The following is a 24,302-nucleotide window of genomic DNA, read 5'->3' as shown; positions in this document are numbered from 1 at the left end:
AAACATTTAATTAATTGAACATTTGCTTCTGTAACACATTTATTTTAACTATTTTTTTACAATAGCAACGTTGGTTATAATCTCCGAGAGTATTCCAGTCTTTCGGTAAAAGTCCACATTAATTGTCTTGTTTACATTTTCGTCTTGTAACATTTCTCAAGTCCACATCTGTGGAGTAACGGTTAGCGCGTCTAGCCGCGAAACCAGGTGGCCCGGGTTTGATTCCCGGTCGGGGCAAGTTACCTGGTTGAGGTTTTTTCCAGGGTTTTCCCTCAACCCAATATGAGCAAATGCTGGGTAACTTTCGGTGTTGGAACCCGGACTCATTTCACCGGCATTATCACCTTCATCTCATTCCGACGCTAAATAACCTAAGCTGTTGATAAAGCGTCGTAAAATAACCTACTAAAAAAAACATTTCTCAATATTGATGACATTGTCTTTTTGTACGTTTTCTCATTGAAAGAGTAGGAAGTAATAAAAATGTAACCTATGAAAGTTGTTTGTTTTGAAGAGCTCTATCAAATGGTACCCTATTTGATCCCGACTCCCATTTGAAATTTTAAAGTGATACGACACTGACCCTACTTCCTGCTAAAGCTGATTGATGAAATCAAGCTCAAGTGAAAGTTTACATGTGATTTAGTTATAAATATTTTTGTTTTGAAAATTTTAATGCACTATTTCCGAAATAAATTACTGTTACGGGTGGTCTGAATCACCCTGTATGTTATATTAATCGCCTTTATTAAATAAGATTTAGTAAGTTTTTCGAAAAAATTTCCATTTAGCTGTAGCAGAAAATATGCGTGACTTTTGAAACGCACTGTATAAAAGTATTACCGAATCACTCATGGCTTTTACTGAAATACGTAGTAAATCTTAATCCAACTAATACGGGGTGAGTAAAAATTTTATATAATTTATAACGCTAGTTTTAACCCCAATTCTGTCACACGCTGTAGATATTTACGTACATCACTGTCACAAATTATTCCTTGAAGATAAGTCTCTTTTAAAAATATTGGAATTGATGTAACAAAAAGGGTAATCGATTTTTAATAAACGAATCATCATTATGTTCAAGGTAACCAGCCTAGGTACTTTATATAAAGAGTAAGCAGTACCGAGCATTACGCATATTTCAACAGACATCATGGAGAACTTGATACCTGTTTTGGTTTATGTGGTCGCTGTGTCAAGTGCCGAGGCTCTTAAGTTACGTACGTATTGAAACATTAATTTCAAGCTCATATGCAAACATTCTGATGGCGGCAGATAGACAAATTAATTTTTCTTCTTCCATCATGTTAATAAAATGGAAAGAAGAGCTTTTTCAAATTTTGACCACTCTACCGCAATTGCTATGTCTGTTAAAATAAATTTTTCCAATGAAATTGTGTTTCCTTTCTGTTAACGGCCCCTGGCGAACATATTTTTTACGGCCCTTGTAATTGCAGTCGAGTGGCCAAAATTTGTATAAGCACTTCTTTTGACATTATTAACATGGTAAAAGAAAAAAATAACTTTTTTATCTGTCCCCATCAGAACGTTTGCTTGTCAGTCCAAACTTTCCTACATTTCTTGTTGTAACGAAATGTAGTTCTTGGTATAAAACCTCAGGAACGAAAGTCGATCGTCCAGTCTTGAATAATTTTCAGACTCTTTTAGACTAAAATTAATTAATATAGTACCTTATGTTATGTTATTAATACAGACGCAAGGAATTATATTTTAAGTTGATTATTAATGTAATGAAATTACATAAACATATATGTATATATTTGTACTAAAAACGAGGTGTACGCTCAATTGTGAGAGCCACTGTACCTGTAAAATGTCTGCATTAGATCAAATAAGAAATATCACAGTTAAAGAATTTACGATGGTTGAAAAGATCAGATATAATGAACATAATATAAAAAAAAAATTGTATTGGAAAGGGCATGTTCAATGGATACCTGAGAAAGATTACCACAACAAATTATGTCATACCACAAGAAAGAAAAAAGTGGACGTCAGAAGAAATCTGACAAAATCGAATAACTGAAATAATGAATGTGGGACAATTACAATACTTGGGGATTGGCAGGCTCGAGAAAGATGACTTTTGGGAACCGAAACACGACAGTCGCAACCTCGTATGTATGTATGTATGTATGTATGTATGTATGTATGTATGTATGTATGTATGTATGTATGTATGTATGTATGTATGTATGTATGTATGTATGTATTTTTATTTTAGTAGGTTATTTTAGACGCTTTATCAACAGCTTAGGTTATTTAGCGTCTGAATGAGATGAAGGTGATAAAGCCGGTGACATGAGTCCGGGATCCAACACCGATAGTTACCCAACATTTGATCATATTGGGTTGAGGGAAAACCCCGGAATAAACCTTAACCAGATAACTTGCCCCAACCGGGAATCGAACCCGAGCCACCTGGTTTAGCGGCCAGACGCGCTGTTACTCCACAGGTGTGGATTATGTATGTATGTATGTATGTAAAATTAAATTATGGTTTATTTAACGACGCTCGCAACTGCAGATGTTATATCAGCGTCTCCTGTGTGCCGGAATTTTGTCCCGCAGGAGTTCTTTTACATGCCAGTAAATCAATTGACATGAACCTCTCGCATTTAAGCATACTTAAATGTCATCGACCTGGTCTTGGATCGTACCTGCAACCTCGAGCACAGAAGGCCAGAGCTATACCGAGTATGCTACCCAGGCCGACTGTATGTATGTACTGTATGTATGTATGTATGTATGTATGTATGTATGTTTTTTTTTTATCTTGATATATTACGAGTACTTAATCATTTGTATTTGCATGCCATTTAGTACGACTTTGCTAATGAACATTTTATGTCTTGTAACCCACATGTTTTCTCCTATTAGTATATTAACTGTATAGTATATCTGAAGTGAATTAATCGTCGAATTTATCTCGAGCATTTCAGGTCTTATAAATTGTGTGTGTGTGTTTGTGTGTGTGTTTGTGTGTGTGTGTGTGTGTGTGAGTATGTATATTCCCCTTATGTTATGTAACTGATTTTGATTATGTGTAATTTTCTACTTTGTTTTATATATTACGAGCATGTAACCGATCTTGACTATTTTTAATTTTATATTATGTAACTGATATTTTCTATTGTAATTTTCTACTATATTTTATGTAATTTCTAAGGTATTTTCTTTTGTGTTGTTTTGTAATCTAATTTTGTATTTCATGTATATTATTGAAACCTGGTTGAGTGGAAGAGAAGGCCTCATGGCCTTAACTCTGCCAGGCAAAATAAACCTCCTACTACTACTACTACTACTACTACTACTACTACTACTACTATGTATGTATGTATGTATGTATGTTATGTATGTGTGTGTCTATGCACTGTATGTGTATGCACGCATGTATTTTCTCCTTATGTAGTGTGTTGCATGGTACTTAGAACGTCATCATGTTTCAGCGCCGTACATAACTGCTTGCTCTGTGAAGGATCCTGACCTGAACAGCTGCGTCTTGAAGCAGGCAAAAGTGGCGCTTCCCGAGTTAATTAAAGGTGAGGCATCAGCATTTTTACTGGATATCGCCCTTTGTGAGCTGTAATAAATGTTGTTAAATTATAAACCTAATATGTTTTGTTCTAGTTCAAGGCTGTGATTTCAATTACTTTACTGAAGTGTGGAAAACGATCTTAAGCGAGAGATTTTCGGGGATTTTCATCATGCCGTAGATGTAAAAACGTTAGGGAACTACAAATGAACCCTAGATGTGGGACCCACTATGAAGAAGGACAGTGATTAACATTGTTACAGTCTGACAAGAGAACGGTCAACACTGGAAGGTTGCGTAGGACCTTCAAATTTGCACATTGATAATTACGTCTTATTAGTATAAGACATGCCAAAGAAAGTTGCGATAATAATAAGCACGATATTAAAACGATGTTCCGAATATCGCTGTGAATCTATGTGAATCTAGTAGTTGAGCTTAGCATCTATCAGAGATGAGGGACAAACAAGACTGCAACTCAACCTCTGTAAACAGCAGAGTTAAATAGGGTCTATCATTACGAACAAAATATTAACTGATTTCATGAAATTAAACAAACCCATAGTACAGGGACATCATTTTATGTTTACTTCAATTTTTATTATACCTGAGTTTTTTAATGTACTTCACTCCCACCCCTTCTACTAATGAAGTTCAACCGTCCTCCACACAGATCCAAGACCTCATATACAGTCATAGTAGCCTTACGGTCATAGTAAACAGTACGTTCCAAAAATATGTTCGCGTTTTCCAGTGACGAAAGAGCTTTCAGTATTGAATCATTTTCGCATAGGTATTGTCGTCCATTTACCTACGTCGTATCCCGGCTTCCCCCACCAGCTTTTATTCGCCAGCTAGCCTAGTGGCTGGGCTGTCTTAGCTCTTTTCTGAGAACATTAATTTATTTTAGGAACTGGACGTCTACGTAATATTATACAACTGTTTAAAATAATTAAATAAAAGGACCTCGTTAAGTAATTAACTGTCACGTGATTTCCTCCCTTTCTACGACCCTACGACGTAACCACTTGGACGGACAGTAGATAGCATGTGTGAGTAATTTTATTTTTTCTGATCGGGCAGAAGTGAAGATTGAATTTATAGTACGTAAGGTACTCTTTTATAGAGTAGGTACAGAATTATTTCAACATGAGTTACTAGTACGAAGAACGAAACTGGTAATTGGGATTAAGTACAATAGTCTATAGTGCGATAATATGCACATTAGAACTGAAGCCTGTATGGAAATGAATGGCCACCATTTTAAAAAATGTGTTTGAATATCCATATTATGATTATTTTTCAATTTAACTTCGTTCCCTATATTTAATATACAGGGACATCATTTTATTTTTACTAACATTTTTAATATTAACTTGCCTATCCATATTATGATTATTTTTCAATTTAACTTCGTTCCCTATATTTAATATACAGGGACATCATTTTATTTTTACTAACATTTTTAATATTAAGTTGCCTATACCTCTGGATCAACGCCGTTTGCTACCCCCTTCCACAAGTGGAGTTCGATGATACTGGCGTAATATACCCATACAAACAAATCACTTTACTAGGTATAGGAGGGAAGAAAAGTAGTTCATCGATTTACGTAAACTAGGAAATATTGCGCTTTTGAATTTGATCATTTTCATTACGTTTTTGTTTAATAAAAATACAGGACAGTATTAACAATGAGTGTTTTTACTCACGAACTGAGCTGTCAATGTGGACGTATTCCTTATGCAGTGTATATTATACTGTCTACAGCACATCCGACCTACCAAACTACTACTAATATTCCATGTATTTAACTGTCTTATAAATCGATTTCGAAAAATTTTTTTTCATGGAAAATTTGTTATAAGTGCGACCTTTCAGTGTACAAAATTTGAAGTTCCTATCCAACCTTCCAGTGTCGAACATTCCTTGTGAGTGTACTATGCAGGCTATGTGTAGGGCCTACACATATAAAAATGGTGCTTGGGAATACTGAAAAGGTTTGCCGAAGATCCGCGCGTATTGGCTTTAGTATAAGCATTCTATTACCGTATTTCTTGTGTAAGAAAGAATCAAATACATTTTAAATAAAAATACAATATTTTTCTCAAGATAAATTTTACATTCTTTCCTACTGAAAGCCCAAGCCAAACTGTACGTTCTCTTGGAGTATCTTTGTGATTGTTTTGATTTTCTGTGTCCTATTGTGTATTTGCTGACCCCGATCCTTAATACTTAATTGCATTAGGTAAAAATTGTATTGACCTTATTCAGAAACGAAATTTTGTTTATGGTATCCATATTTGCTTCGAAAACGGCAGAAAATTTAAGAAAAATAGTTTGATTTCATTTCCATTTTTAATTAGTTTTTGGTAGATTTAAGTCTTGAAGAGAAAGTTTTCTAATAATTATTTACACATAAAGATTGTACAAGACTTTGAATACGGGTACATAGATGTTCAGAAGATCTCTTCTTTCATACAGTTCTTTTTCAATCAATAAAACCTTTCTTCGGAATATGTATTATATGTCTTTCTCGTGTTGAATTTTACCGTAACTGGTTAACATGTTTCGGCCTGCTATTGGCCATCTTCAAAACTGGTTGTTGCTGGTCTTGGCGCCTTTTGTTTTGTTTTCTGTGGGGATGTGTCTGTGTAGTATAATGTGGAGTCAAAGAGTGTGTGTGTTCTAAATTGAGTTGTGTTGAGAATTTCATTTGGATGTGTTTTTATGTGTCTGTATATTTTGTATTGTTCTAGTGTGTTTAGTTTCTGGCTTTTTGGTTGGATGTGTAAAATTTCCATGTCTGTGTTTATGTCTCTGTAGGTGTGGTTAGCATTTATGATGTGTTCTGCATATGTGGAAGTGTTTTGTAATTTTGTTACGGCTGTAATGTGTTCTTTGTAACGTGTTTGAAATGATCTGCCTGTCTGTCCTATGTAGAAGTTGTTGCAGGTGTTACATTTGAGTTTGTATAGGCCTACGCCTGTGTGGCTGTATTTGTTTGTGTTGTTTGTGTGTTGAGATGTTTTTGTAGAGTAATTCTATTTGTCTGAAGAGGACGCCGTTTTTCCCAGTGTTAAAATATAATGGCTAGCTCTTTTGTATGTCTGCTCAATTTTCAAAATTTTAAAAAATATCCAAGATAAATATTAGTTTTTTTTTGCAGAGTATGATTCTATCTTGATAACTGTTCCTGAAAACTGGAACTCCAAGCACGTTTTATGTAGTGATGCCAACATTCGAAAATTACAGGATGATTCACGACTTTTTTAAGCACCCAAGGTTCCTGTTCTATGGAATTCGTGGAGCAAGAAAAGTTATGTTAACAAGGGTCTGATTTTCACCAGGCCTAGTATGTTATTTATTTGTAAAAAATGTACTCCGTCGCACTATGAAAAAGGCATGTGGTTCGTTCATGAACGTGTGTACTTCCAACGCGCATGCCTTGCCAGTGTATACCATATGCGAAACTCTATGTCCGTGGTTCACTTCTGTGCGGCAGAGTGCTTCGAAATAGAAGGATAACTTTTTTAAACATCTGCTTTAAAAACGGGTCGACCAATTCTTTCATTAATAAATGTTTTTTTTTAAGCATTTTGCATGTTTTTGTTATTGATTTCCATTCGTTCTGATCACAATCTTTCCATTGTGTTTATTTTCAAACAGCTGTGGCTACTGACAATAGGACCTATGTTTACATGACACTTTGTGCTCAAAATAGCCCACATAATTCTATCCTTAAGCTCTTCAGTCGTGATGAATCCTGCATATGAATATAAATAAAAATTACGTTAATATTCACTGATTTAGTGCCTTCAGAAGCCCTGTATAGTTTTTACTTAGCAACCATTTTTCTCTTGTTTTTTATTATATGGATATAATAAACTGATATTCCCATTATGTACTCGTATGTTGTAATATTATCTACACTAAACTTTCCATCCCCTTTGCATTTAGAATCTGCAATATGGGAAAATTAAAAAGAGAAGGTAACAGACTGCAACATATGTGATTCCAAAGTTTGATGAATGATTCTCTTCACATTTGATTCCAGGTGACCCCAAGTACAAGTTTCCAGTCCTGGATCCCATGATAGTGGAGAAGCTGGTGATCAAAGGAGCTCTGAATATAGAGGCAGAGGACCTCGTTGTCAAGGGGATCCGGAACACCACACTCAAGAGCATCGAGTAACTTTTTCTGCTTTAAAAATGTAGTGGCTGGGCAGAAAATGAAACCCATACTTGAAGGGAAGACTCAAACACGGTCAACCTCAGTTCGAGTCTTCCGATTTGCTGTATAGGCCTATATCATTCGGTCCATAACTGAATGTTTATAAAAGTCGAAGAAATCTATATTCAATCGTCTTTTTTACTTTTCTCACAATTTAAGTTTTAGATACAATAACTCTCTTTCTTCCCGTAATATTATTTTTGTTACTTCATTATAAGTTTCACAAATATTAAATAATTCATTCACCGTTTAGTTTATGGCCTACATAAGATTGGATGGTAGTTGCTTTAAGGAGCTATGTCTGTGTTTTATTTCATCTCCTTTTGTTAGAACTAAAACAATATATTTTAGTATATTATTTTAATGCACCGAAGTACATATGGTTTTTCCATGCAGATATTCTCCGTCATCATACGATGAAAGAGTAGTGGAACGGAGAAAAATTCTCTCCGGTACCGGGGTTTGAACCCGGGTTTTCAGCTCTACTTCTGATGCCCAAGCCACACCGGATTCCCATCCCGGTGTCGGATCGAATCCTCTCGGTTTAAGTTCCATCTCTTGGGTTCCCTCTAGTGCACTACGTCATAGATGTCTATGAACGTCCACATAATATGTGGACATTAGTCCTACGTTCATAGATATCTATGAGGTAGTGCAGAGGGCGGCCACTAGAGGGAACCCAAGAGGTGGAACTTAAACCGAGAGGATTCGATCCGACACCGGGATGGGAATCCGGTGTGGCTTAGTGGATAAAGCATCAACACTTAGAGCTGAAAACCCGGGTTCAAATCCCGGTGCCGGAGAGAATTTTTCTCCGTTCCACTAATCTTTCATCGTACTTTTTCATAATATATTTTAGTCTTTTTCTTGGCACAGAAGCTAGATCAACAAATATTGCATTTGACACAGATTTCTTGTCTTCCAGCTTTGACCTGAAGAAGAAGACGATGGTCATGGAATTGATTGGCCCGGAAGTGCACTTCGAAGGGAAGTACCGTGTCGAAGGAAAACTTGCGTCGCTCCCCATGAATGGCAAGGGCACTCTGGAAGTCTCGTTATGTAAGTACCTATCAAGTGGTTTGGACTTAATTGTCCTTTTTGACTCCTTAGAACTGTTTTATTTATTTTGCTTTATTGCCCATGCCCTGAAGATGGTCTTCTCATTTCATTATACCAATATGAATTTATACCGTATCATTAAAGGTTTTTTCATTAAACCGTGTATAACCAGGAGTGTCTGTAGTTACTGTTTCACTTCTATAGATTCTATTCAACCTAAATTGTTCTTCTTTACTGTCCGAGATATACAACAAAATAATAATGAATATACAGTTATTATTCTTTGCGTTTTCATTACTTTTACTTTCTCATTTATTTTTAATAGATTATAAGTTGACAATACACAAGTTATAGAGATAAGTTATTTGTCAGTCAAAATACTTCCGAGATATTTAAGAGACATACACGCATAAAGAAGTGTTGTACATGACATTAGAATGTCCATGAATAGCAATTTGTTGGAATATTTTTGATGAGTAGGCATAGGCCTACTGTTTATATTGATATAAACAAGTAAATTCATCTGTAACTGTTGCATATGGAATTTAGCCTGAAATTTGACCGTCACATAAAAATGCAACCCCCTCTCGCCGCTACTGCTCGCAAATGAAAGACACAGAGAGAAAGTATATATGTAACGTTCGAAAATGAATACACGTCATAAGATGAGATTACGAACTATCTTTTTGCTGATTAGCTTGAGCGAGCTGGCAACGCCTTAAAATAGTGGTCGTCAGTAGTGATTGAGGAAATAAAGTAAATACCGATGTATTGATAATGCAATATATTGTAAGCCTAATTTCGATAAACGATAAATATCGCAGAAAATATATCGACATGTCGAACGATTATCGATATATCGCTATTCTGTAAGCAAATTGCATTTTCAGGCTACATATTTTACTCTATTACAATAAAATTACTTAAATTTGAATATTCCTTTTTACCATTGAAATTAACATCATAACAGTTAAAAGAATATATGTACAATTTTAACAGTAAACAATACATTTTCAATACCATATGATGTAGGTCCTAACCTAAATAAAAATTATGGTGGAGGCAAGGGAACTTAAATGATATAGTGGGAAAGAGTTAAGTGGCTGAGTATTTGATATTGGAACACGATTCAATTATTCTAATTTTATATAGGATTCAATCCAGGATACAGATATAATGCAATTTTCTACCTAACAACGTAATCATTTTTAAATGTAAGTAAACAACTTGTAATTGTTTTTAAATTTAAGTAAACCGTACTTAGAATGTTACATGTTTTAACAAACTTCACAGTTGGTTTGATATAATCTTTCTATAGTAAGTTTTCATTGCAAGTTATTGTTACACTCCAACATTCTAAACAACAATGGTGATGATTATAGTGATAGAATTTTTATGCACTAAAATATATAAGAAAAGAGAATGTCAGCACTAGGTTTTGCATAGAAATCATAGACGTAAACAAATGTCACATCGGTATTAAATCCTTGTTTCTCTTTCCATTTCAGAATATAGAAATAAAGGTATGATATCCGTTTTGAGGTCAGACGGTTCCCTTTCAGGGTAGGAGTTGCTCCTGCCTTGGAGAACATTAATAACAATATTAAAACAGTAGTAGATAAACCTCCTGTCTGTCTTACGTTCGCACACGCTGCATTTTGAATTTGGTGCTGCATATTAAACAGTTTGAATTCGAATTCCAGTCCAGCCAATTAGAACAAGGTATTGAGTGAGGTTGCACAATTATGTAACTATCCACCTTCAGTAGCGCCATCTCTCGGGAATTATCGGAGTTGTCTAGTGTGGATTTTGTTGTTGATAATGATAATAATTCCACAAACAAATCGATAAATTTATCACAATACCGATATATTATACGATATATTGAATAAAAATTTCGATATCAATATATCGCTATATCGAAACGAAAATGTTGGTATTTCGTAAAAACCGATATATGGTTCCCATCTCTAGTCGTCAGTACTCGCTGAAATGGGTAAAGGGTAAGCGGAGCAACATGATGTGCCCTGTTATGCAGTAAAAAGAGGTAGAGAGCATACCCGCCAGCAGCTACGGATGCACCATAGTGCAGTATCTTCTCCGAGGGTAAGGGACGCTAGCCCGAGGGTGCTCTGTGCTGATGACCGCTGCCTTAAAAGATAGGCGGCATAGGAAAGCTATGCTTTGCAATGTTGTCAGATGGAGGGAAATTTTCCAAAGAATGGGAAATTCATATTTCGAAAGGGAAAAACTTTGTTTAAAAACTGAAAATTTCTCTTGAATTACTAAACGTATGGTAGTACTTTATGATTTATTAAAATATGCTATTAATAAGAAATACGAAAACACATTTTTAAGGCTCATTCACAATGAAAATTAAACATAACGTAGGCGTTAACTTAAAAATGTAAACGTTACTGTAAAATCAAGAACATTCACGATGGGAACATAAACATAACGGCAAAGATACTTGGTAACCATGCAAACATAACAACGACGTCATTTCCTCATATTCTGTCCTAATACTTCAGCGCTCCACGATTGTGTACTTTTTGCAAATCACGTAAACATAAGCATGAAAGTGTGGAGTTTGCAAACTTTCATGTTAACATCTAACGGCAATGTTAATATCAGTGTTTATGTGAATCATTGTGAATGATCCCATTTGGTAACCTGGGCGCAAACTTCTGTGTTTATGTTACGATTATGTTTAATTTTCATTGTGAATTGGCCTTTGCAAGTAAAGTATTTCTCTTTATTAACGGTAGACTAGAGATGCAGGCGTTGAAGAACTGAAGCACACAACAGTTAAAATATGTTTTTATCTAATTTAGTATTGTCAGGCAATACTGAATGAAAACAGTTACCGCGCGAATTTTCTTGTATTTCAATGATTGATCATTGGACTATTAGTACCGAATTTTGCAATACAAACTAAAAATATTATGAAAATTAAAAATATGTATATCATTACTAGACTGTCACTGAACGAATGATTGACTCACATACCTAGCAGAATATAATAACATAAATGACTATATAAGACTTATAGAGGAAAATCGGTATATGTTTCTACCTTCAGAACTTCAGAGTCCTTTACTTTACAATTATTCTGCCTTTAAAAATGTATATTTTTGAACTGAAAAGTAGTGAAAAGCGTTTTTATAAATATATAATAGGGTAGGAAATTTCTCTCGGAATCGGAAAATTTTTAGACAGACTATTTGACGGGAAGATTCTTTTACTGAACCTGACAACAGGTGATGGCACCTACACCTACACTCCGTTTCTGTATTCTGTGGAGTAAATCCACGCAGTTGGGTGGAACCTATGACAAGCGAATGAGCGGAGAATGTCAGTGTGGAAGTGTATTACGGGCTGCATCGGCTCACGGTCGCTAAGGGGTAAGATGCGCGTGGCAAAAAGTGATAGGTAGGGGTGGCATTTTAGACGCTTGTCTTCAATTAATGCTTTTTCCCAGAGCGGTCACCGGACTGGCCCCCTCCATTCACAACTTGCGCAAAGGACTTGTTTGGATTCCTATATTACACAGATTCCAGAAACGGAGTATAGTTTTGCGTGCGATAAGATATGCAGTATAGTCAAGCTATTCACCTATCGCTCTTGTTAATAACTTTAATTAGGTTACTTACTTACAAATGGCTTTTAAAAGGAACCCGCAGGTTCATTGCCGCCCTCACATAAGCCTGCTATCGGTCCCTATCCTGTGCAAGATTAATCCAATCTCTAACATCATATTCCACCTCCCTCAAATCCATTTAAATATCTACAGTGCTTGGGAAAAGTGGCATAAGTCAGTTTCCACAATCCTTTTTTGATAATTTATTGACAACTTACACTGGTTTATGTCGATTTGATTTTTTTCTGTATGAATTATTGTAATGAGAGAAATACTTATGTATTTTTTTTTCAAGCGAGCAGATGTTCCGTAAGTTATCAACAAATTATCAAAAGAGATTTGCGGAAACTGACTTATGTCACTTTCACTGAGCACTGCAAATATTATCCTCCCATCTACGTCTCGGCCTCCCCAAAGGTTTTTTTCCCTCTGCCCTCCCAACTAACACTCTATATGCATTTCTGGATTCGCCCATACGTGCTACCGAACAAAAATTATATATATATATATATATATATATATATATATATATTTAATTAATTGTTAACTCTTATCTACTAGTGCTTTCTGGTTGTGGTAATTGATGGCTTTACATGTCAACAATGTGACACTGAAACATGTGTTCAGGTTTCTGCCCTGCATGAGTCCTGATATATTTTATTTCACATTTTTATGATTAATTAATTAATAATCCGGCACAATCGCAATATCACACTCACATTCAAGAAATATTCCTGGAGAGTTGAGCCCGGAAATCGAACCCATGAGCTCCCGATCTGGAAGTCAGCAAACTGACAACCAGACCACGGAGACAGTCCAAACAGAAAATTGAGAACTGAGTTGTTTCAGTGCCCCTTGCGATATCGAGACTTTGAAAATATACAACTGAATAATCAAATGAAAGGGCTTCACCATAAATTATGATGCAGATGACCTGTACGTCAAGTATACGACGCACTATGAGCTGAAAACGATGAAGGACGGCCTGAAATATTTGGACTTCAAGGACTACGAAGTAGAGTGCGAACCGAAGGGAGTTAAGTCCCAACTGAACAACCTCTTCAATGGAAATAAAGTGCTGGGTGAGTAGCATGAAATCTGACGCGATTTCTTAAGTTTGAGTGCGATGTGGTGCTGACGTCTGGTCTCTGTCTCTTTGAAGGTGACGCCATGAATGATTTCATCAACAATAACTGGCGCGACGTGCTGAAGGAGATCGGCCCGTCCTTGTACGACGCTCTGGCTGGGGTGGCACACAAGATCTTTCAGGACACCTTCATGACAGTCCCCTACAAGGACATCTTCATGGACACAGAATAAACGTCAGACTTCTAATTGTCTATTGTTCTTATGGTTACAATTGTTGTAAGACTTACTTGTAGATTATACTGGTGTATGAGGTAAATAAATTGAATAATGTAGCTATGCGCCGTCTCCGTAAATCTTCGGTAAGCTAACCTCTCTAACTTATCCGATCTTACTCTCATTGACCAGCACTGTGAACCGTGCTCCTATAATAAATAATTCATTCTGTGCCGACTATCCTTTGCAGTGTTGTCAACTCGATTCTTAAAAATCCGCTGTGAAGCCGTGCAGAAACCGCTAAATTGCTATATTGTCAATGTAAAATTATATTATTTTGCCGCTGTGAGTGCTAAAAATACCCGCTAAATCCCTATATCAGCAATACAAATTTCATAAATTTTAACCGCTAAACTAACGCCGAAAAACGCTAGATCTAGCAGGAAAACCGCTGAATTGGCAACACTGATCCTTTGATTGAGGTTCTGGCTGATATTTACATCTATTATCAGGCAGTACATCTCAATTGACGATATGTGTCGGAGGAAGAACAATTGTTTGTACTGTATACATCTGAAGTCTGACTAGTGTAATATGTATCTAATCGGCGATGTATGCAATGGAGGGGGAAAGGAACTGGTCACCCTACTCCATTTTCTCCTGACCTAGGTGCCTCATAAGTGGTGCCTTCTTGTTATCACTTCTAGGTTCAGACCTGTCTTCGGACAGATGACTAAACAACAAAAACAACTGTAACAACTTGTGTGATAAATTCGAAACTGGTTTTATTGTAATACAGGTTTGTCATTCAAATGTAAGTAATAATAATAATAATAATAATAATAATAATAATAATAATAATAATAATAATAATAATAATAATACTTATTTACTTGCAAATGGCTTTTAAGGAACTCGTAGGTTCATTGCCGCCCTCACATAAGCCCGCCATCGGTCCCAATCCTGTGCAAGATTAATCCGCTTTCTGTCATATCCCACCTCCCTCAAATCCATTTTAATGTTATCCTCCCATCTACGTCTCGGCCTCCCCAAAGCTCTTTTTTTTTCTCCGGTCTCCCAACTAACACTGCATTTCTGGAGTCGCCCATACGTGCTACATGCCCTGCCTATCTCAAACGTCTGGATTTAATGTTCCTAATTACAGTATGTCAGGTGAAGAATACAATGCGTGCAGTTCTGCGTTGTGTAACTTTCTCCATTCTCCTGTAACTTCATCCCTCTTAACCCCAAATATTTTCCTAAGCACCTTATTCTCAAACACCCTTAATCTCTGTTCCTCTCTCAAAGTGAGAGTCCAAGTTTCACAACCATACAGAACAACCGGCAATATAACTGTTTTATAAATTCTGACTTTCAGATGTTTTGACAGCAGACTAGATGACAAAAGCTTCTCAATCGAATAATAATGAATCCCACAGTAATAATAATAATAATAATAATAATAATAATAATAATAATAATAATAATAATAATAATAATAATAATAATAATATGTTGCAGAATTACACAGTTTATGAACTAAATAAACTAGCACTATCACCATTTATAATTTTTTTTACATCTTCGCGTGGATCAACATAGATATTCCCTTGCAAGAAGAGGGCACGCGTTTGGGGTCGCCGAGTTTGATCATTCTGTTTCGGGTGGAAGCTACTCGTATGTGAAAGAAAGCATAAGCTAAAGTCATCCCCATTACAGGCCAAATAGGCCGAGATGGTGGCGGGGGGTGAAGGTTCCCACCTTCAATGACAATCAGCATTAATGGCAGTAGGGATGTGAGCCCTCAGTGCCTGCAGCCTTTACTTGGTACTCATTTCTGATACAGGCTGAGAGAACGCCAGGGCCATAATGCGGCCGAAGGATTGGAATGGGATTTTCGGGAGGGGGCACTATATGACCAAGCACTGCGACCTTTTACGATCTATTGCGCTAACGGCCAGAGGATTATATAATTAAAAACAAATTATGACCCCATCGGGAATCGAACTCCAAACCTTCTTGATTTGCAGCGTTACGTCTTAACAGCGATACTAGTCCACTGCAGTGAAGTAACGGTTAGCATGTCTGACCGTGAAACGAGCGGATCCAGGTTCAAATTCTGGTTGGGACAAGTTACCCGGTTGGAGATTTTCCCTCAACCAATTGAAGCAGAATTGCTGGGTAACTTCCGGCGTTGAACCTCGAACTCATTTCGCCATCATTAATTCATATGTCATCATCATCATCCATACCTTAGCACGGTGCAGCGTGGCTGTACTTGTACAAGAGCGCGGCGGTTCGGCTATTTAATCGTTCATAGAATAGGAGTGGTAAGCACAATAAGCCTAAGGCTGCAGCGTCAGCCTTCAGGTTCCTCCTTCGTACAAGAGAAAAAAAAAAACAGCAACGCTACTGCGCGCCCCAGAACAAAGTATAGTAAAGCCAAATTATGCAGCGCTCTAAGGTTATCGTGTTATTGACAAAAATATTTGTTGTCTGCTGCCTTCCAACTCCTACCAGATGTCTATTGCATTAGCTCAGAGCTAGCATGCCGGTTAAGTAATGGAGGCGTCGAGATCTTCCAGCTTTACCATCTTTTTCATTTCGCTACGTTATTCTACCGTAAGAATGTTGCTATAACTGCAGTCTAATGTATCCATGGATATGATTTCCATGCGTTAAAAATAATAAAGGAACGAAAGAATTAAACATCCTACATTCTAAATGAAGATTTTTATTAGGGTACATTACTTTGAGGAGAAATGTTATTAAGTCACGGCAGTTTCATCATGAGCTGATGATCACGAAATATTTCATCACTCTTAAAAGTGTATGTGTAGCATTAACAAAAATATTGAATCAGTGTCACTTGACCTTTAGATTTTCATATTCTTCTATCCACGGGTTCGGTTACCGCTTGGACTGTTTAACTGGTTGGATTTTTGCGAGGTTTTCCTCAACCGTAAGGCAAATGTCAGGTAATCCATTGCGAATCCTCGGCCTCATCTCGCTATCGCCAATCCCATCTACGCTAAATAACCTAGTATTTGATACAGCGTCGATAATGAACAAGTACTTAGTCGGCTAAGGTGCTTGCCAGCCGATCAGAAGTTACTCTTGGGCGCGGGTTCGATTCCCGCTTGGGCTGATTACCTGGTTAGGTTTCTTTCCGAGATTTTCTCCAACCGTAAGGGAATGTCAGATAATCTATGGCGAATCCTCGGCCTCATTTCGCTATCACCAATTCCATCGACGCTAAATAACTTAGTAGTTGTTATAGCGTCGTTAAATAACAAAGTAAACAATAAAATAAACAAGTAAAAAATAACAGTTTAATGAAATCATTACTCATTGTACACAATAAGAACTTATCGTGAGTATATTATCAAAATCATATGATTGCTAACACAAATTCAGGACAAAATGGAACGGATATTTCTACTTAAAGCATTCCGTTTCCAAGGAAGAAGATACTGCGTCAGAAAATAAAAACAAAAGAAAATTTCTGTATACTCTGGATAAGGGCGGTAAAATGAAATAGATGGACAACTCGCGACATCTTGCGTTTTGCTTAGGAAACATTGCTTTAGGTTTAGGAGCACAATTATTAGACTTACCCATTTGGGCTTGTGTTGATTAGACGTATAGATCCTAGGACGTTGGCACTTGGAACGTCACTTATGTAGCACAAAGTGATCGTGTTTTATTTCCGACGTATTCAAATCTTTCGAAACTTCTTGCATCAGTTCTTCAGCATGTTTGTGCGATGTCCGCAAGAAAATGTAAGTTACATCCCAGATCACATATATAGGCCTAACAGAGTGCTCATTCCTATGTTAAAATCGGTAGCACTTTGAAGAGAACAACCGCCAAGATCGCCGCTTGTCCGCCATAAACGAACACGACATGGCAGTACAGTCGCTAATGCAATTCAAATGGGGGTTATGACGTATCTCTTTATGTAACAACTAGATGGCAGTAGGCCTATAGTAAACACACTGCTCTGAGTAAACATGACAAAAGTTGTTACCGTCAAAGTCTATAAGGCCGAGCAATCTTGGTATATATAATCTAGGGTTACATTTAGTTCATGTAAGCTTAGCTTTAGAGTACATATTTTTATGTACTTAAAATAATACTTTCTTCTGTATTAGTTCTTAGTAATTACCTTTTCCGAAGGAAGCGAAGTTCCAAGCATAAAATGCATGTAAGAAGCGTCGTGAATTGTTGGTAGGGAGAGGGAAGAGACAGAGACAGCTAGTTATCTCCACCCTGTGTGAATATGTGTTTCTCACCCTAAATCCCACAATTTCTTAAAACGAAGAATTATAAACGGAGTAGGCACAGTAGAAATTTGATGTGTTATGACTGGCTGGGAGAGACTCATTGCTTTAGAGCGGTCTCTAGCGGAAGCCGTAGAAATAATATTGGCAACATTTGAAAAGTGATAATATGGCTAATGGAGGGAAATGCTGTCCACTTATCTAACCTCACTCTAACCTTGTCACACTCCTGGACCTCCTGTTACTTTGTTATCCCCCCATCTAACCCACTCCAACCTTGTCTCAGTTTTTGTCCTCCTGTTACTGAAGTATCGGAGCATGTGCCCACGTCAAACCAATGGTAATAGTTACTCCATTTTGTTCTATTCTTGGTCCAGGGTAAATACCCGTCTATATTAACACTAAGTCGGTATTGCCATCTGTGAAATGGACGGTGAGAAGTAATGTTAGCAGACAGTGTGAACGAAGAGCTATTGAACAGTACAAACATTTTATATACGCTGGTTTTTCACGCAGTTCTGTAACACAGACACTGTTTCCGACATCTCTGCCACGCGTATAGCATAGCATGTGTTCATGTGTTCGAGGACATGTGAATGAAACTGTTGATATACAACAGAATGTAATGTCATTATGAAGCCCCTTTCGTGCAATGTGTCTGAAATGTTTTCACAGGTAATTGTATGTCTGAAATACTTTTCTAGCCTTCGAATTACAATTTTACTTAGGGTAAACTAGGGTCTGTTGGACAGTCGGGCATGTTGGACACTCCGTACTTTAACGTGTTATCACGCCACTTGTGGGCATCACATTCTGCTAGAAGTCAATGACGGAAGTAGCCACGACTGGGGCTACTTCCGTCATTGACTTCTAGCAGAATGTGGTGCCCACAAGTGGCGTGGTAACACGTTAAAGTACGGAGTGTCCAATATGCTCGACTGTCCAACAGACCCTAGTTTACCCTATGGCTTTTAAGGAACCCGGAGGTTCATTGCCGCCCTCACATAAGCCCGCCATCGGTCCCTATCCTGAGCAAGATTAATCCAGTCCCTACTATCATATCCCACCTCCCTCAAATCCATATTACAGTTTTATATTGCCTAAAAATACACATCCAAGAGTTGCCCAAATCTCGTAAATTTTGGAAGGATAATTTGTGTCTTAATTGTCTTACCCTGTTTAAAAGATAATCCGTGGCGCTACAGCCTTTGAAGGACCTAGACCGAACAGCCGGCTGCTGGCCTCACGCCCATATGCCGAAGCAGAGGTAGACGATCATCCAACCAGAATGGAGGTATCGTGTAGTCAGCACGATGATCCCCTCCAGCCGTTACAGCTGGCATTCGTAACCGGATTTCGCTACCTATCGTAGCTCCCCAAGTGCATCACGATGCTGGGTGGGCACCGGTCCCATACACTGGCCGAAATTTCATGAGAAAACTTCTTCCCACATGAGGATTCGAACCAGCGCGCATTCCGTAACGTGAGTCCTAGGCAGGATGCCTTAGCCCACGACGCCACTGCGCCAATCCTTCAAAAGTCAATGTAAGTTAATGTCATCTATCTGACCACTCCAGGAATCCAGAAGTAGTAGTGTGTCTTTCTTAACAACCGGGAGAAATACATCTCTTAAATATCTTCTCAAGAGATTTTTTGTCAGTTTTTTTGTCCGGAACTACTTCCATCGACCACGACATTAAATGGCTTATTGTGTACACGTTATTTTACTTCAGGTTCAAATTTCTTTAAAGAATATGTACAGTCGTGTTCCTAGACTTTCAGCTGCATACATATAGATTTGGACGGTGTACGAATGAGTGACAGATGCCATGGATTGCACTACTACTGTATTAATGTGAGTTAAGAGAAAACAAACATAGATTAGAGCAGTAATGCGAGATCTGTGATTATAAGGATGCGAGTGCGCACAAGAAGCGGCATAAGTAGCATGTAATTACAGAATACAGATTAAATTATCGTGAACATCCATCGAAAATCTATTTAAAATAACGTAGTCATCATTGTCTACATACTCATCTTCATCATTAGTAGCAGTAGAGGAAGGTCCAGGGATTAGATAACATTTCTGTCTTGTTTCTGCAAATGCAATTGTTCATTTCAGCGTCTTTCAGATAATCCTGTCTTCTTCCTGTTTTGGTCGATATTCTTAACCGTTTGAAGCGCTGTGGTTACAGTACGTAACCACCTTTTTAATTTGAGTTTTCCGTCTACTTACATGGTGGTTTCATTTCAAAACTACTTCGCTGCGTTCACTAATCCCTAGTAACGATAGAAGAACTTTATTTTTCCTATATTTGTGTTGCCCATCCTGTTCACTAAGATGGCCAATGTTGTTGTGTATATTATGCAAATCTAGTCTTTCAGGTAAGGCTCCCTGTAAAGCAGATTTGAATAATTTCAAGGGAAAAATTGTTCCGGGGCCGGGTATCGATCCCGGGACCTCTGGTTGAACGTACCAGCGCTCTGCCAACTGAGCTACCCGGGAACTCCACCCGACACCGTCCCAACCTTTCCCTTTATATCCACACAACTCGCGTGGGCTGACGAAACGCCAGAGACCACATCGAGTGCACACAATCTCTGTGTGACTTGGAATTGTTGTGTATAGTTGAGGTGAAGAAGACTCGCTACGTGTTTATTTCAGTTGTATGCTGAAATATCACAGTTAGGTAAGTTTTTATGTAGTATTATTTGTCTTTCGGACTTTTACAACATATTTCAGTAACAAGATTGTAATTTCTTCGACACATGTGGCATCAATATAGAAATAATGTGGTGGTTTCAAAAGAAAACCACCATGCAAACGGGTAGTTATGCTTACCATATCCAACAAAATGTTCCATTTTTGTTTTACTTTATTCATCATTGCTACAAGGAAGAGATAGTTGGTTACAATCACAAAGTGTTTTATGACAACTCTTTCATAAGTTTGAATCTAGTGCTCTCTCTAAGGCAGCAAAATATCTATGCATATGATGCAGTTAGACATTGGTTTACCACACGACGAAAGAAAAGACCGCGACATGAAACGTGGTGAGAGTGACAGCCGTACGTCATATGATGGAGTATCCTGGCTCAAGTGGAAGGATAGAAGGTCCATTCTTTTCCTTTCTAATTACCACGATCCAACTATTGTCGACACTATTTCAAGGAAAGAGAAGAATGAAACCACCATTGAAATTGCTTGTCCACAACTCGTGAAGGACTACAACAAACATATGGGTTATGTTAAAAAAACTGATATGTTCAAGTCCTATGAAATTGATAGAAAATGCAGAAAATGGTGGCACCGAATTTTTTGGCATTTTGTTGATGTCACTGTGACTAATGCCTTCTTGGTATATCCGTTGAGAGGTGAAGATGGAGAACTGACTCTGAAGAATTTCCGGTTCGCTATTGTTGATTGTTTAGTCGCAGCTAATACTCCAAAACCTATGGGGAGAAAGACAGTACTAAAACCTGTCCACCACTTCAAGCCAATGGTCCCATATGAGAAAAGATTCGACAGGGTGACACATATGCCTGTGCGTGGATCTTCAAGACGCTGTGCTTATTGTAGCAATAAAGTTCAACCACACGGGAGTAAATGGGCCTGCAACACATGTGAAGTCGCACTTTGACTTAATGAGACCAGAAACTGTTTTCTTTTGTATCATTCACAATAAGTCTGAAGTCATTGTGTTCTGCAGTATTGCATAGTGGTTTTACCATGAAACCACCCATTTTCTGTGTCAAAAATGGAAGTTTTTCAAAATTTTAAAATTTCAGCCACTTTTCTTAGACAAATAGAAGTTTAATTTCATTGCAAACAGAATTTTTTCTTTCCCTCTCGAATACGTGCATCAAAGGGATAAGTCATTTTCTTTAATTTAGTGTCTTTCATCCATGAAAAATTCCACATTTTTAGTAACATTAGTTACGCTATCAATATTCAATTATTATTTGTAGCGTTTGGCTGTAATTTTAAATATAATTGTAAATGCAGTGAAAAATGGAATGTAGGAAGGTAGGAACTGTTGAAAACTAAAGAATATAAACAGAGAACCATATGACAACACAATAATCAGATCGTCACGGCAATTTCTCGGGGAAAGCGACTTCGTAGGGAACAGAACTGGCAATACCGCTGATGATCGTGGTGATCATCTCCGTAAATGCTGTGAAAATCGCCGGTGATAACTCTGTGAACACATCCTTCCAGTTTTCGTCCAGGAAGATATTCATCTGCTTACCTGAAAATTGAATACATGACTTGTTATAGTTGTCCTTTCTATGACACACTAAAAAGTTCTTGTAACATTTGGTATATTGGCATCGACCGTGGTGTACGAGATCATGCAACGCCGGGAAGTAGGCTAATGAGGAAAGAGGCAAGTTTTACAAGTTACTTAAAATTTTCGTCAGATTCTCTCTTCCACATATGTGATATAGATATGCAGTTTCGGGCTCAGAGTTCATGCCTACAAATTGTTGTGTATCAACGTCGGTGTAGATTGTTTGAATCATTTGTTTTCTAAATAACATATTACACAGAGAATACCTTCAATTACTTTTTCTCAGCGTTTCAGACATTTTGTATTGTTTCCCTAAGTTTTCATTTGTAAGAACGTATAGGCCTCTCCATGATATATTATTATAGTATTGTGTACTGTCTGGTCCTTTCTGAAATATATAAAATAAAATAGCTATAAAATTATATCAAGAGTGATAAAAATTTATTTTATGTCTTAATTATATATAGGGACCGGATTTTTATTTAACATCGAGGTGTGAAATATGTGCATATTTATGTATGAAAAATAAGCTCAATATGTACCAAAATATGTAAAATCATGAAAATATTTAATATCAGTATCTAGTAGGTATAGGATAGGTAAGAATCTCCAGTTGTGATTTCATAGAGCACCCGACTTTTTTACCGACACACTTGACACATTACTAATTTTCCATCTGTAGTGAAAGCTTCGTCCATCGCAATCCATGATTTTATTTGTGTCGTTAGGGTTGAAGATACAGGGGTAATTTTAGTTAGTTAAAAGCAGTAGATAAACTCACTTGCACTTTATACTGTAAGTACTAAAACTAGAGAACTGAGTGAAATAAATGACACAACAGTACCGCAAGCACTGTTTCGCTTTACTGGATTAGGAGAAAATAGGAGATGTGGGACACATACATTTTAGCTGCTCCCTGTAAGAAACAATGTGCCTACTAAAACCTCAACCTATAGGCATTTACAAACTGTTGTTTGAAAAGTGACATTCCTGTCTCATTCAGAAGGGTAGGATTATTCCAGCCGAGAACCATACTTTGTAATTGCTCGGAAAATCCTATTTCCGTATAGGTCTACTATTTATTTAAATCTTTCAACATCTTTCCAGTTTGTTCCTTTACTCCAGATTCTTTTCAAAAGTCGGCTACTTTATTGCGGCTCATGTCACATTTGATATGGGTTTTCCCTGGAAGGATTAGAAGAGAGTGGGTAAGGTTGTAAATTGCATGGGAAAGGCTTGTTAAGACGTGTGCAGAACAATTATAGTTCGAGACAAACATGTCATCCTCATCCCACTCCACCGCATGAAGGCAACGCTACTTTCTGAGTGATTCTTTACAATACAAGGTAGTTGTATGAGAAAGGTTGCCTTTTGTTCACTCATATTTACAATGTACGGTATGGGGTGAGTGCCTCTATTACTTTATGGAATTAAGGACGTTATGTTCCGTCCCGAAATATATCCTTTCTTGGGTAGGTAAAAAGGCTTTTTAAATCTGTGTATTTCAAATTGTAAACTTCCCCAGCAGAAGTTTCTTTCTTTCTTTTTTTTTTTTTTTTTTCCTTTTAGAGAAGTAAAAATGAATAAATTCCCTAAATATGTTGATTTATGTAATAGCAAGCCATAATATGTAATGTGCGGTAAATATGTAAAAATATGTAGTATCAAATTTTATTATATTAATGGTAATTACAAGATTCGCAAAGATTTGTTATTTATATACGGTTAAGTTGAAAGGAATATAGGCCTAATATATAATTACATAAAAATCCGGTCCCTACTCATATATTATAGTAGTTTTACTCCTTAGATACGAGATACATAAGGAAGTACATTACACCCGCGCGTGCATTAGGGATTTATAACGTGCCCACGGGCCATTAAAGTTTACAGATTATTGCAAGAGAGTAATGTTTTCAATTTACACAAGT

General features: G+C 37.1%; 2 protein-coding genes across 3 annotated transcripts in view; one reads left to right on the top strand and one right to left on the bottom strand.

Moving 5' to 3' along the window:
* The first annotated feature begins 1,116 nt into the window (after positions 1-1,116).
* On the top strand, positions 1,117-13,922 carry LOC138699647 (circadian clock-controlled protein daywake-like). The gene is made up of 6 exons (XM_069825687.1): positions 1,117-1,223; positions 3,474-3,566; positions 7,617-7,749; positions 8,718-8,851; positions 13,421-13,573; positions 13,654-13,922. The coding sequence occupies exons 1-6, from the start codon at positions 1,157-1,159 to the stop codon at positions 13,809-13,811; spliced, it is 738 nt and encodes a 245-aa protein (XP_069681788.1). The 5' UTR covers positions 1,117-1,156; the 3' UTR covers positions 13,812-13,922.
* Positions 13,923-16,922: 3,000 nt separating this feature from the next.
* Positions 16,923-24,302, bottom strand: part of LOC138699646 (protein takeout-like) — a 42,923-nt gene continuing 35,543 nt past the window's right edge. For both annotated transcript variants that reach the window (XM_069825685.1, XM_069825686.1), the window contains exons 6-7: positions 19,038-22,329; positions 16,923-18,799 (exon numbers count right to left, since the gene is read on the bottom strand). In XM_069825685.1, the coding sequence (XP_069681786.1) occupies positions 22,169-22,329 (161 nt within the window). In that variant the 3' untranslated portion in view covers positions 16,923-18,799; positions 19,038-22,168. The remainder of the gene's footprint in view (positions 18,800-19,037; positions 22,330-24,302) is intronic.

This window comes from Periplaneta americana, chromosome 5 (genome assembly GCF_040183065.1).
Source record: "Periplaneta americana isolate PAMFEO1 chromosome 5, P.americana_PAMFEO1_priV1, whole genome shotgun sequence".
Classification (NCBI taxonomy): domain Eukaryota; kingdom Metazoa; phylum Arthropoda; class Insecta; order Blattodea; family Blattidae; genus Periplaneta; species Periplaneta americana.
The sequence above is the reverse complement of the archived record's forward strand: the minus strand, read 5'-3'. Positions and strand labels throughout refer to the sequence as shown.